At 39.6% G+C, this 14214-nt stretch overlaps 1 protein-coding gene across 1 annotated transcript in view; it reads right to left on the bottom strand.

Moving 5' to 3' along the window:
• Window positions 1–13913, bottom strand: part of mrpl11 (mitochondrial ribosomal protein L11) — a 37254-nt gene extending 23341 nt beyond the window's left edge. Inside the window, exons 1-2 of the mRNA XM_010746586.3 lie at window positions 13729–13913; window positions 2711–2889 (exon numbers count right to left, since the gene is read on the bottom strand). Of these exons, the coding sequence (XP_010744888.1) occupies window positions 2711–2833 (123 nt within the window). The 5' untranslated portion in view covers window positions 2834–2889; window positions 13729–13913. The remainder of the gene's footprint in view (window positions 1–2710; window positions 2890–13728) is intronic.
• Between the last annotated feature and the right edge of the window lie 301 nt (window positions 13914–14214).

The raw sequence follows: 14214 nt of genomic DNA, 5'->3' as shown, positions 1-14214 counted from the left end.
ATTTTTATGTACGACTATTGGAAGCTGTCATTAAAAATGTTCCCTTTGTCTGTGAAGTAATTCTGTTATTTAAAAAAAAACATGTTATCACAGTGTACAGTATTTTCTGTTATAGGTAAGGAGGTACAAAAAAATAGTATAGTTTTTGAAGGCAAAACTGAAAAACTCATCGACCTTTAGAGTTAAGTGACAGAGTTGGTTTCTCTATTCTCAGATCAGAGATCTCCAGTGTAGATGAGGGGGAAGGAAAAATTAGCAGAGCCCTAAATGTGATCAGTAAAAATGCTAAAATCAATTAAGCATTAAACATAACCAGTAAACAGAGCAGAGGGGGTAAAATTGGGTTATTACGGTCTCTTCTCTTGGCAGCAGTTAAAATCCTGGCTTCTGTATTTTTTGTACAGGAACAAAAGAGGGTGAAATGGGATTAGATTAAAGCATAGATCCTCCTCTTTGTTAATGGATAAAATGTCTGGATGTTTCCCAACTGTAGGAATCATTACTGTACTCTTCTACTGTATTATTCCTTTAAAAGTGAAGGTCGCCATCAAACATGAGCCCGAAGGCTCTGAATACTGTCTGTGTGAGATACTGTGATAACACAAAAACAAAATCAGTTAATTGATTTTTTTCCAACTTGGGAGCAGCAAAAACAAGCTGTAAACACATCTGACACACTCTCCGGTTTTAAATTCATAAAGCAAATTACACATCCACCGGTGTCGGAGCAACATCGTCATTCATTTGCAGTCGTGTTTCTCTCTACCTGATGAATGTAAGTCTAATATTTATACTTCTTTTTTGGTCTCCACCATCTGCTGAGAAAACTATCTGACTCTTTAGATGCTGTATGCTGCACTGTGTTCACAAGCTAGTCCGTACCATGTCTGTCTGCTGTTTGGTGCTGAGCAGGTGACTTTTCAAGAGCTTTTTCTGCTGAAATCAGCTGCCTGCTGTGGCTGAAAACAACACTAAGAGAGCAGCGAGAACCAAAACAATGAGTTTAAAGACACTGAAATGCTCTAGGGATAGCTGCTAGGAGTTTGTCAGCAACTGGAGGGGAAAAGGACTTAGTTTATGAACGAGCGGGAGGAATGAGAGATGTTGGTATTATTAAAAGTTGTTTGTGATAGAGCTGAAAAGAAAAATCAAATGTAATGTTCAAGATTCAAAATGTGACTGTTTTTCTGTTTCTCTCTTTTTTATCTCACTTTAAACTGAATATTTGTTTGTTCTGGGCTGCTGGCCAGGCAACAAAGAATAAACAAAAACATCACGTTAGGCACTGGGAAATTGAAAAATTTAATGAAAATGATGAAAATTCATCAAAAAGTGTTTGCTGCCTCAATATGTGAATATAATATGTGACAATTAAAATCAAGGAGAGCAACAGAAAGAAGCAAAACAGTAGAGAAATAAATTGAAGTCCTGGCCTAGCAGGGAGTTCAGGTTTCCTGTAATGAACAGATTTTATGTTATAGTTTATGTTGTGCAGCTGCTGATAGCAGAGTACATCATTTTGAACACAACCATAAAGTGATGGCACTGTTACTGCAGATGTCAGATAAGAGAAATGTGATATTTTCACATCATTTAACTCCTTTCTGTCATTTGCTTTTTCCCAGATAGTATTAATCATGTGCAGCTCTTTTCTGCCAGTTTTCTCGTTCACTTTTTCCATTCTCCTCTCCGAGTGTTGCCATTAAGTCGCAGAGATGGATGAACTGTGAGAATTGATCTGGTTTCCAAGCGTGCAACAGCATCCAAGCCTGATGAGCACTGTCCATTAAAAAGAGGCTAACTGGATCTCATTTGTATGTATAGAACGAGCCACAGGGTTGCTTTCATTCAATCTCACAAAAGGACAATCAAACTTTAAATAGCTGAATGGCCATTAAAATGGGAGCAGATTGTGTCTTTATGGTGTAAAATAAAATAACATTTTACAAGAAACATTAAAAACAACACACTCGTATGATCAGAAACAAAGACGAGGTTAACGAGCTGAAGATCAGATGATTTTATTTATAGCGAGAAGCCGCAGTTATCTTTATCCACTCACTCCAAACTCTTTGTTCACCGCCCAATGCTTAAAGGCCACAGACTTATTTTATTATTGTACCAGCCAATATATACATTTTTCTAGTTGGAATTGGCATCTGTGGTGAAAAGGTTGTAGTGGTGCATCCCTGAGCAATAAAGAACAGCACAACCTCAGCTGTCTCTCTGGAGCAACTGAAGCAGAGAGAAGTATACAAGAATTTAAGACAAAAACCTTCACAGGTTCAATCCCATTTCATCAACTGCCTTCTAAAGAGTGAGGCTAATGTCTATAGACAGCTGCTGTAGATGGAGGCGTTAGTGTCTTTGGCCTGGAAACTGTGAGAAAATAGTTGCAGACTGAGGCAGAGTGTGGCACCCACCTGCACAATAGAGCTGTGCGACTAGAATAAGAATGGGAATATGAATAGGGCTATGGGAGGAGATGGAGCGACTGGTCGGGATGTACGATCAGGCGACTGAGGATAGAGAGGCATCTCTGTGATTGGCGGAGAGAAAATAGGGAAGGATCAGGTTGTCTTGTGGTTGATGAAAGCTGTGAGCAGAAGGTCAGTTGTTAAAATGAAGCCCTGCTCCTGCAATTAAGCCAATACCCCTGATTACTCAGACCGAACAGACGGACACGAAGTGGAATCGTTAGTAATTTTACCTGTCCGAGGATGGGGCCTAATGGGGGTCCAGGGGCTGCTTGTCCTGACCTCACGATAGCCCGGATTACATTGCTTACATCCAGTTTCTTCACAGCCTTGGCTGCCTTGGAGATCTTTGACATCCTGGTCTAGTTGGAAATCCTTAAATCTGCCTCCAAGTCAACTGAGAATCCATCCACTGAAAACGCGAGAAAAACAAACAAATTAGACTTTCAAGAACACGCAACTGAAACAAATCATTTACACGCTGGGCTCATTAAAACATCATACACTCAAATCAATACCGACACCTGCAGGCAAAACCCATGCCTTTCCATTCTGCGGCGGGTGAGTAATTAAAAAAATCTTTGCCTTCGATCGGCTCAGTGAGAGCCACTTTCCTAGAGTTGTTTGTAGCGTAGATCAGGATCCCTGTTAGATACTCACCATGTTGAATATCCTGTGAACTGGCAGGATTTAAACCTCTCAGAAAAATCATGGTGTGCATGCCAAAACTCCTCCACCATCATCACTGAACTCCCGTGCTGCAGCAGAGCTTTCTCCGCATCAGCAGAGGTCAAGTGTCAAGGGCAGAGGATGGATAAGTAGCAATACTAAAAACATGGAGGAGGGGTGGAAGTCATCCTCTGATATGAACTCAAAGAGGGGTCGGCTTTTTCACTCCACCTTAAAATGCATTTACCAAATTAGGAGTCAATTAGTGGAGTATGGAGAATGGCCTGAACTCCTGGCCTTCCTCTGGGGAGGGAGAACACATAAAAGCAGGCCTATAATCCTCTGCTGAAATAAAAGTGATACTGACACAGCTGTAAAAAAAAAAAAAAGATCAATGGCTGGAGCCATGGGACAAATACAAGTTTTAAGGTTGAGCCTTGTGGTTCGGGGGGGAACCCTGCATTCAATAAAAATAAGTACTTGAGGGGAGAAAAGAGGTCCAGCGATGATTCATTGTAGGCAACAGAGGGTATCCAATTAGATCAACAGAAGAGACAGTACCAAAAAGATATATGGGACCACATGCTGCTTTAGAGCAACAAACAGGGAGAAACTGCTCCCAAGAAAAGTTGTGATTCTATCTGGACTGCTGATTATCCAGCAGCCGTTAAAGTGCAACCACCATGAGGCAATATTTGTAAGGGCATTAAGGTGATGCACATACTGCAGAAAGACTCCCAAACAGAATTCATTTAGTTTGAATTCCCTCAATAGCTGTCTTTACAATGTAACTCACATACGCTGCTGCTTTTCAGAGGTCAATTTCACGCTACTCACCTAATGTGTTGAGCTACTTCACTGTAGAAAAATCGTGCTGGAGTTCAGATCAATTTTAGAGCCAGTTAGAAAAGGTAGAGACCAGTATGCATTAAATCTGGAGTGAGAAACCCCACCACTGTTATCAAACAGTGACAGGAAGACTCATGAATCCTTTACTGGCAAGCTGCAGAAAAACAACTAAAACAGCAAATTGAGGGATGAGGGGGATACAAAAGATATTAACCAAAAAATACTGTACGTCTACAGAGAGACGAGGCTTAACTGGAGTCCTGTAACTGCGAGAGGAAAAACAATTAGGGCCAGCATCAAATGTTGGGTTTATTCCAATCTGGGGCAAATGGAATAACAGTAGTGAGAATGGGGAAATGACAACGTCATGCTTTAATGCACCGCAATTCCAATCTCTGTTTGAATATGAATAATAAAACCACAGTTCCCTCGCAAAATGAAATCACTCATCACAAGGCCAGGCAGTTAACGCTGAAGAGGAACTGACCTACATAAGGCATCACAACTGCACTGACAGTACGTTTCACGCAGCTGAATTTATATTAGATTCATGGAATAAAGCAGCATTAACTGTGCAGCGGCAGGAAACATGGTTCAAGGCGGTACAATAAGCTTCAATCAGGGCTCGGCTAATGTTTTGCTGTGAATAATCAAATCAAAGCTGCAGTAATTTGAAAGGAACAGACACAATTTTTGCGCTGCTCTTTTGGCTGAATATTACATTCCTTTGGCAATTACAGGCAGCGGCATCTCCGATAACAAGGAGTACACAGGAAGAGCAATTTGTTTGCGCCGTGCATAAAGCACTTTGTTGAAAACATGCTGAATAAATGACATGCCACAAAACAAGCATTTAAATTACCACCTAATGGAAAGAAGGTGAGGTGAGTTACAATAGAGCAGAGACCAACACAAACCGTTCTCCAATTTCTCTCCCGTTTCTGCCGTTTTGAATTTAATTAAATGAGTCTCTGTTTATCAACTCAGTTTTGGTTAATAAATTGCCTATGACCACCAAAATCCAAACAGTTTTCTGGCCTCTGTCTGTCTCTCTTGGAAAAATCTGGACATATTCAAGCTCTCCTGCCACCTGTCAGAGAAACTACTTGTGATGGAGACACAGTATCTTTGACAGGAGTAAACACGTCAATAAAGCTGAGCACACGGGAGAAAAGCAGCAGAAAAATCTCACCTGTCATGGTAATGTGTAGGTCTATATAAACAGTTTTGAAAAGATAATCTGAAATAATACTGCCCACGTAAAAACTCATTAATTTTTTTAATCAGATACATTAAAACGTGTCTGAAATTTCTGTATGGCTTTTGTATGACCAGGAGCTACTGCATTTGTGGCGTGTTTCAGCGTAATTAAATCTGACTGCTCTTCAAGGATACACCTGACTTTGAATAAAGGAATTAATGAGTTCTCTATTAAAAATGTGGGTTTAATTGCACTGATGGAGCCCACCGCTGTTTGTTGTTTAGACGATTAGGCTCTCTTTAGTCTTCATTAAGGAGACAAGTCAAACAGGAGCTGACATCAATGAATCATCTAAATCTGCGATTTATTTACAAGTCAAGGTTACAGATATTGATGCTTTATAAAATTACATTTTTGAAAATGGTCTCAAAAGGATGGCTTTGGTTTAAAAGTCCCAGACCTTCCACAATATAAATGACACTGAAACTGTATGAGTCTGGAGAAAAATCATGCCTTTCCCTTCTCTTTATATCTTTCATAACTTTTTACTGCAGTCTGATGAAATAAAAGCTGAATACTAATTGATTTCTCAGTGGAATCAGGCTTTGTCCCCGCAGCAACATGAAATCAAATACAGTTCAATAACCTCTGTTACACTTTATCTGCATTCTCATCTCTGTGTCTCGGCTCAATTAGAAGTGAATGACTGAAGAAAATAGTGTTAGATCATTTCTAATAACACTTTCTGTATTGCCACAATAATCAAAGATTATTATCTTGTCAAAGAAACCTGCGTTAACTCGTGAACTGTGATTCACTGAAGGCTGTTAACTTCTATCAGAGCGCCTTTATGTGGCTCGTTTATGTTTCTCTACAGCCATTTCCTGTGCCCATCCTAAACAATCTTTATAGTGTTAGGGCGACTCGTGCCGACCAGACTTGAACCAGTATTGCTTACTTGTGCTTCCCAAAATTTAATAGCAGTTAACTTTAAGTCAGGTGGTGTCAGAATTTTAAAAAACAAGTAAATAAAGTGAGATTAATGCTTTTGGGAAACTTGGATGGAAGCTTATTACCCTCATTATAATTTTATATTATTATTCAAATTTTTAGCTCTGCTAGCAGCACAACTTGAGGGATTGCCTGTTGGTTCATCCGCAACTTTGGTCCAGACAGAAATATCTGGCCACTACACACTCATTCACAGTTATGGAAGGTCTCTTTAGACTTTGAGACACTCTTGCCTTTCTCTGACGAAACAGCAACATTTGTCTGCGTGATTTTCTCCCGTTTCTTTTGAGGCCTGTTTTAGGGACATTTAACCAACAAGATCCAGCTCCTTAATCATAAACCTGAATAACCAAAGTATTTCAGAAAAGATCCTGTAACTCAATAAATGTAATCTAATAACAGCATTAACAGAGATGTGCGAATGGGCAATGACATGATATACATTCATGGCACAGTAAGCTTGTGAAAGGAAGACATTTCTTTCTTTTTTGTACTATTGTTTTTTCAGCATTACACAATCTCACGTGTGTTTCAAAGCCTCTGTCACATGTGCACAAAAACACTCATCAAATGTGTGTTTGAGGTGAGCCAACTTATCACGGTTACTGTTATCCTTTGGAAATAAGAGGTGCTGCACTTGATGAGTGTAGTTTGTAAGCCCGTATCGATTCAGGCTCAGTGTTGGAGAGATTTATAACCCACCTCCACTTAAGGCCAGTTGGTTTGGAACGACACTTAATGTGACGGACCATCCATGCGAACACTCAAACAGAGTGAATGTAAGTACGGGGAGGGTGTATGATCAGTTGTTGACATTGGTGATCACCAATGACATGGTGATGCCATGACGTTTCTTCTTGCACCACCTTAAGGTTGACATTTGTGGAGAAACAACGGATTGTAAATACTTTGGTAATCCCTTAATACTTCTAATACTCTGATGTTTATCAGATTGATTTATTGTCAGCATGCCGACTTTAGCATTTAGTCCAAAGCACTGCTGGTCCATAGCATGTCCGTAGACTTGTGGCACTGGAGAGCAATATGACATTATATTCTATGACACAACATTGATTTATCTACCATCAGGGATCATTATACCATCTCTTTCTTTATTTCTGGATGCATTAGGCCATTGGGGTAATGTTACAAATCTTTTTGGGGACATTTATTCGAAGGTAGACAGTTGACACCAGAGAGAGAGGGGGAATAATATACAGCAAAGGTCCTGAAGGTCTAAAATCATGCTGTGGTCACAGTATGTAGTTTACATCCTAACCACTGAGCCATCGTGATGAGGTTTTTATTCATTTCACTAACCTATATTTCTGAAACCAGAGCAGCACTCCCCTTTATTTTCCTCTCCTGTTGTGATAACATGTATTTACAGCTTAGCTGATCGTTTCAAGAACTAATAAGGGTGATTTCAATTGATATAAATTTACACAAACAAGCTTCTACCTTAGCTATTGCTTGATACACACATTTCTTGTCCTAAGGGGGCTACTTTTGTAATAACCTGATAAGAACTTAAGTATTTTTATTCCGCTCTCATCGCTCTGTCTTAACAGTAAAACCCATTCAGTTTCCATCTCTTTAAACAGATAAAAACCTGTCAGAGCCCATTTCCAAACAGAAACCATGATTAGTACTCTTTGAAACTGAAAGGAAATGGACCTAATTCATTCTTATCTTGCAGTGACACTAAAACCAGCCCTGACAATTGGTTTTATTCAACTCTTAGTGTGGCAGTCCATCTAGTGGTGACATTCACCTTTACATTTGATGTATTAATACACAATAAGATAGCAGTATGCTTCAAACACGTGACCATTACACAACCTTGTCATACAAGTTTTAGATAAACAGGAAGAAAGGCCATGAATAATAGCTGGAGTCCCTGGATAGTAATAGCAGAGGTGCACAGGCATATTCACATTAAAATAACTTCATGCTTCTGCTTATCTTTGCAGAAAAGTTTGAATACCATTAGAGTCACAATAAATGGCTGGTGTCCTTGATTACATAACATGATGAAATCTCTGTTAACAGCATAACAAACAGCACAGGAAGATCCTTCACTGTCAGCAGGGAACTCTGGGATGCATCATTTGTTTATAGATGGCACCACATTATGAATTAAGAGTTTCAGATTAACTGTAATCAATGATCTTAATGCAATATCCGAAGAGAAAAAATGTTGTTGGCAATGAACATAAGATGAGCCACACGAGACGCTCTGGATGAGATTAAGAGATAAAGTCCGACATGAAGTTATAGAGAGCCAGTCATATGCCAATGCTGTTCCACTACATTAGTATTCATCCCATCAAACTCCGGCCCTGGAGCTATTGATCGCTGAATGCCAAGTCCTAAAGGCCAGTCAAATAAAACGAAGAACTCAAGAAGAGTCTGAATGATCCCACAAGACCGAAAAAGGGAACTTGCATGACCTGATTTAACCGAGGTCCGAACCTGCAGGGCTCATCCCTCCGAGCTCTGAGCTAATCTGTGCATTACAGAAATAAACCCCTCAACATTTCCATACTTTCAGGAATAAACACGTTTTACATCAAATAGTTTGATGCAACGCCAGATTACATTTAAAATACAAATTAAGCAGCAAGCGACAAAAAAATGTTTCACATGACATTTTCAGGGTGCAATTAGCTTGTGAAAATATATTCTGATGAATAAATTACCAATTTAAATCAGTTTTTTTTACATTTATCTGATGTTTCTACTGCACAGATAGACGGTTAATTTATGTAAAAAATGTTCTTCAGAACAAGAGGGTGAACATTTTCAGATTTCATCACAGCATGTTCTACAAACATTATCATATTTTCATTTTACTGACCTCAACGCACCGTTATTTGGTCTAATATTAGCTGGGCGATAATGGATGGTTGAAGCTGGGCTTTTGACATAAACATCTAAAAATGAAGAAATGTAAATGTTAAAAAACTGTTCAGAAATGTTCAAAAATAAGCCTGTCAGTACTCTTTGCAACATATCTTTGGATCTTCACTTCAGGAAGTGAAAGAGCAGCTCTTGCCCTATCCTTATTAAGATTGCTAAATCACCCTTGAGCAAGGTCCTCAACTGTTCACTGGCCAGCAGATCTGACTGCAGCATGTTTGACTGTGTGCAATGCAAACAGGGTGTTCCGAAAAAAGAAAGTGACAGAGAGACAGCCAGGCTCTTAGCAATACGGCTTTACTTAAATAAAGAATATATATGTGCCTGGCCCTTAGTGTCTATCATTACATAAATCCCTGTCAACCTACTTTTGTGTATTTTAGTCCTGGGCCCCCTCAGCTCCAAGAAAATCCTTATGCTACAAAATTAGAGTGGCCACATTTTTTCTGAGCTACTAATCCATCAATCATTTTTTTTGCCTTCAGTCTACAAAACATTAGAAAATAGAGATACATGAACCCAGGATGATGTCATCAGATTACTTGTTCTATTCAAAAAACTGTCCAGAATCCAAAAATATTCACAAGAAAAGCAGCAAACCCACACATCCAACAGGTTTGAACTGACAAATGTCTGCCATGTGTGTTTGAAAAATGATCAAAATACTAAATGAAGAGGTGTCATAAGGTAATTCTTCTCTGTAATATATCATCTTCACTATGATCCTGCAAAACGGGTTTTAGTCTTATTCAAATAGCTGATTTTTTACATATGTCTTCAGGAGCTTTTCATTAATGATGCAGGGACTATGAACCATGCAATGCTATTTTTACAGGTCCCCTCTCTCTCTTCTCTTTCTGTTTATTTGTGAGGACATTCACACACATTAGAAATTAAATCAGTGTGGTTCTGACAGACAGTCCTTCTTTGGATTGTTGTTGCTGGTGGGTACAAAAATAAACCATAGTCAAGCCTCATTGTCTTTAATAACAGTTTAATATTACCTCATTAATTTAGACTTGCAAACAAACATACTTCATAGATCTCTAGTTATACAGCCGGGTAAGCTGATTCACACTTTCCAGCCAAGATTTGTTTCCAGTCTAAATCTTACACCATACACTGATGTTTTTAGGCAGCAGTGCGCTCACAACAGTTTGAGGAAAATGCCCCCGCAGTCAGTCAGGTCAGTAAAGAAACGTTTTTCCTGCACAGAGCCCTGACCTCAACCCCATACAACACTTCATAGCATTAACTTGAGCGCCAACTTTGAGTCAGGTCACCAAACACCAGCGCCTAACCTCACTGCAGCCAGGCTCTAAAATATCACAGGAAGCCAGAACAGTCAAGACTGTTGCAAAATATGTGGATGATGAGATGTTCAGCAACAGTAATACATGGGTATATTGTTCATACACTTGTTGCCACACACTGTGTTACATCAGTTTACTTGTCTTCCTGTTGCTAAGCAGTCACCGTGCAAAAATAAGACCGTTAATGAGGGCAGCAGCTGTCCTGTCCTCTGTTTTAAAGCAGTTTTGTGAAAAGTTGACAAGTGAAGCATCACACACACGCCCAGCACTGCAGTCTTGGTTCAAACCAGGACCTTGTACATGAATAGTGATGACTCTCAGTAAACCCTCTGCATGTATTATCTCTGCTTGCCTGTATTCAAATCCCAGGGTGGCTGTTTTCTTTACTGACTCCTCTGAATTACATTTTCCTCTCCCCATCATGTTAGAATGGCAAGACCGTATGTGTTACAAACTGCCTGTACTCAGAATAAATCTGAAAAACACCAAACAGCAACAATGACGCATCAGCTGCAGAAAGGGTCCTTGAGATGTACAAAAAAGGGAAACAGCAGCTCATCTTCTGATATATTTTTCAGGCAGGCTGTCTGGTTATGGCTACATGTTGTGGCTGCATAGTTGTCAGGGTTTTTTTTTCCTAATATTTGAGCATAAAAAAAACAAAAACACAAGAGCATCAACAAACAGCCTAAGGTTACATTAGAGCCACAACACTAACTTTTATCTTCCAACTCACAGCAGGCTATATCATATTCTCAGTCTGGATTCATGGTTTATTTGGCAAAAGAAGACAGGAAAAGAAGTGCAGTCACAGATTTAGATGATTACACACACAGCAGATATACCACAGCCATCTCTCTGCAACATGTGGATACACAAGGCTTTGACATTATAAAATCCAGTCTTCAGAATTATAGCTCAGAAACTGCAAGCCAAGTGTGACCGCAGCCAGAAAGCGACAGTAAAAGGCTCTGAACTCTGGAGCCATCTGCCCCCCTGGGTCCGAGCTCCTGCTGCAGCTGGACTTCATATTCAGAATATTGGAGAGAAGTATGATAAATATACATAACAGCGTAGGTGTGTGGCAAGTCAACTGGAGATCCAGCAGAATTAACAGGGGTCAAACTCAAATCCCAGCAGCTACAAGGAATCTGGATGAAGCTAAAGTTCGATCTCAGTTTTGCAGAAAAATATGTGCAGTTAGGAAATGACTCAGCTTTTTTTTTAAACACTATGTTCTCAATCATATCTAAACTGTTCAGGCATATACTGTTTAGACCACTAGTTTCCAGCCTAGGTGTTGGGATTTTGAGGAGTTGCAAGGTGATTACCCAGGATTAAAAAAAAAAAAACTGTTTATTGTTGTGACTGTTCTCAAATCTTTGCTTCTTTTACTGTGAAACACTCACACGTGGTCCTGCTGACAAGTCACAGACAAACACCCTGTCACCCTTTTCTGTGACAATAGGTGATTTCTATTGTCACAGAAAAAGGTGTCTTCTGGAGCTTTCCATGACTGAAGCAGGGACTATGAATCACCCAATGCCATTTTTTTTTCCTTTTTCCTTTCTCTCTCCTCCTCTCCTCTCTCCACATTACAAATTAAACCAGTGTGGTTCTGACATACAATCTTTCTTTGGATTATTGTTGTTGTTGGTAAATAACCCTTCTTAAACAACAGAGCTTATTACAGCATCAATTCAACGGACTTGCAAACAAACACATACTTCATAGTATGCCGTCAGGTTACTAAAAGTTGATTCACACTTTCCAGCCAAGAATGAAGACTTTTCAGTGGCAGAAAGTTCAGATGGATATTTTTACTTGTCAAGCACAGGGCAAGCTAATAACATCATCCACTGCTGCACTACATTGTAATATCTGCTGAAATGAAGCCATTGTTAATGTCATTAGCTCTGCCTGTGCCTTTTCTACAACAATGGTCAAAATGTCTGCTGGGAATCAGATACATTTGATTCAAACATTTCATTCAATTCAACGTTTTATCATTTAGGGTTGTCGATTAACTCAGTTGGTAGAGCATCCGCCCCATGTACGAAGGCTGAGCAGCGGCCCAGTGTTCGAATGTGACCTGCGGCCCTTTGCTGCATGTCGATTCCCATCTCTCTCTCCCCACATTCCTGTCACTCTTCAGCTATCTCTGTCAAAAATAAAACTTGAAAAACGCCAAAAAATCTCTTACATTTTAGTTATTTGATGTTAGTAAAGCTATCAAGATTCAGGTTAGTGAAGTAAAACAGTGAAGACTTGAGTTCACTGCCAATAAAGCAGCAGAGCTTTGTTGTCTCCTTTGAGTGTATTTCAGGTAAGGCTCTGAAAACGTAAACTTCTTTATAGGATTAAATATCCATGATATAATAAGCAACAATGAAAGTATAGGTGCCTTACATCGTGTCATTGACCTGTTGCTCGCTCTCTTTTCACAGCAGATATTTTCACTCATCTTAATGGAGTAATAATAATTAATGGAAATAATGTTAACGTTATTAGTCACGACTGTGCTTTGCCTGCTATAAGTCGAATGTATGCAGTGAAAAGAGTCTACTGACTCTTCGCCCACTTCAAATGAATAACAACAGAACACAAACAAGTATGAGTTATGACTTGAGAGAGGTCATGGACGAGGGCTTTAACTTGCATTTTTTATATTGTTAACAGGGACTAAAGACACATTTTAAGAAAAAGATCATGTTCTTTGTGGTGGCATTAAAATAAGAGATTACTTAGCTCCTTCTGCTCTGAGTTTCACCAGTAGTGATATAAACACTACTGGTGAAAATCAATTTAACTTACAAAAGCTGGAAACTTTTAAGCCTTCACTCACTTTGACCCACCCATGTAAATATGTATATATATCCACATATATGCAGCAGCGTGACACTGACCCTGAGTAAATGTTCAGCCTCTGCTCCCTGTTTGAGTTTGGACACCATGAATGCAGAGGGTTAAAGATTTATTACTAGTCTTTCAACCGATAGTCCGTTTTATTCATCAAATCACGTGATGAAGCACAGTACTGACACAATGTGTGAACATGACATGATATCACCTTTAAAATACCACTCAAACTAAATCCCTTGAAATAAGTGTGACGCACAGCAGAGACACTTTAAGTCCACATTGGACAGCAAGAAGCTGCGTGAACTGTCCCCTGCACCGACACTCCGAGTGTCCCACATAAACAGCTTAAGCCCTTTATAATAACAGTTGATAGAGGAGCGTGTTCACCTGTAAAGAAACGATATAAAGCACGGTGTTTTCGTACCTGTCACTCGTCCTGTACCTTCACGCCGCTAGCAGCATCCTTCAGGGCGCAGACATCTTTTTTTTTACCGGACACAGCGGCCTGTTTGCGGCTGTTCCTCGCAGAGCTGCCCCCTGTCGGAGCGGAGGAGAGCCAGCTCCAACACCCGGGGAAGAGACGTCTTCTTGGGGATAGATACTTCAGCACGGAGGGGTTTTCTTTCCCTCTAATCTTCATTCAGACTTCATTTATTTTATGGCCGAGCCACTCGATCAAATATTAATATAACCTATGTTTTTATACATAATTTCTCCACATTTAGACAAATATATTTGCTGTTTTCAGAAACTTTGCTCTCTTCAGCGGTTAGTTTCAGTTGAACAGTCTGTTGCTATAGAACTGTTGCTAGTAGCAACAGTTCTATAGCAACAGTGTAACTGTCCGCCATTTTGTCAGGCATGACCAAAGCAAAATGTTTTATTTTCTTTCTGCAGTCAGTTTTTACTA

The sequence above is a fragment of the Larimichthys crocea genome, chromosome I, assembly GCF_000972845.2.
Source record: "Larimichthys crocea isolate SSNF chromosome I, L_crocea_2.0, whole genome shotgun sequence".
Classification (NCBI taxonomy): domain Eukaryota; kingdom Metazoa; phylum Chordata; class Actinopteri; family Sciaenidae; genus Larimichthys; species Larimichthys crocea.
The sequence above is the reverse complement of the archived record's forward strand: the minus strand, read 5'-3'. Positions and strand labels throughout refer to the sequence as shown.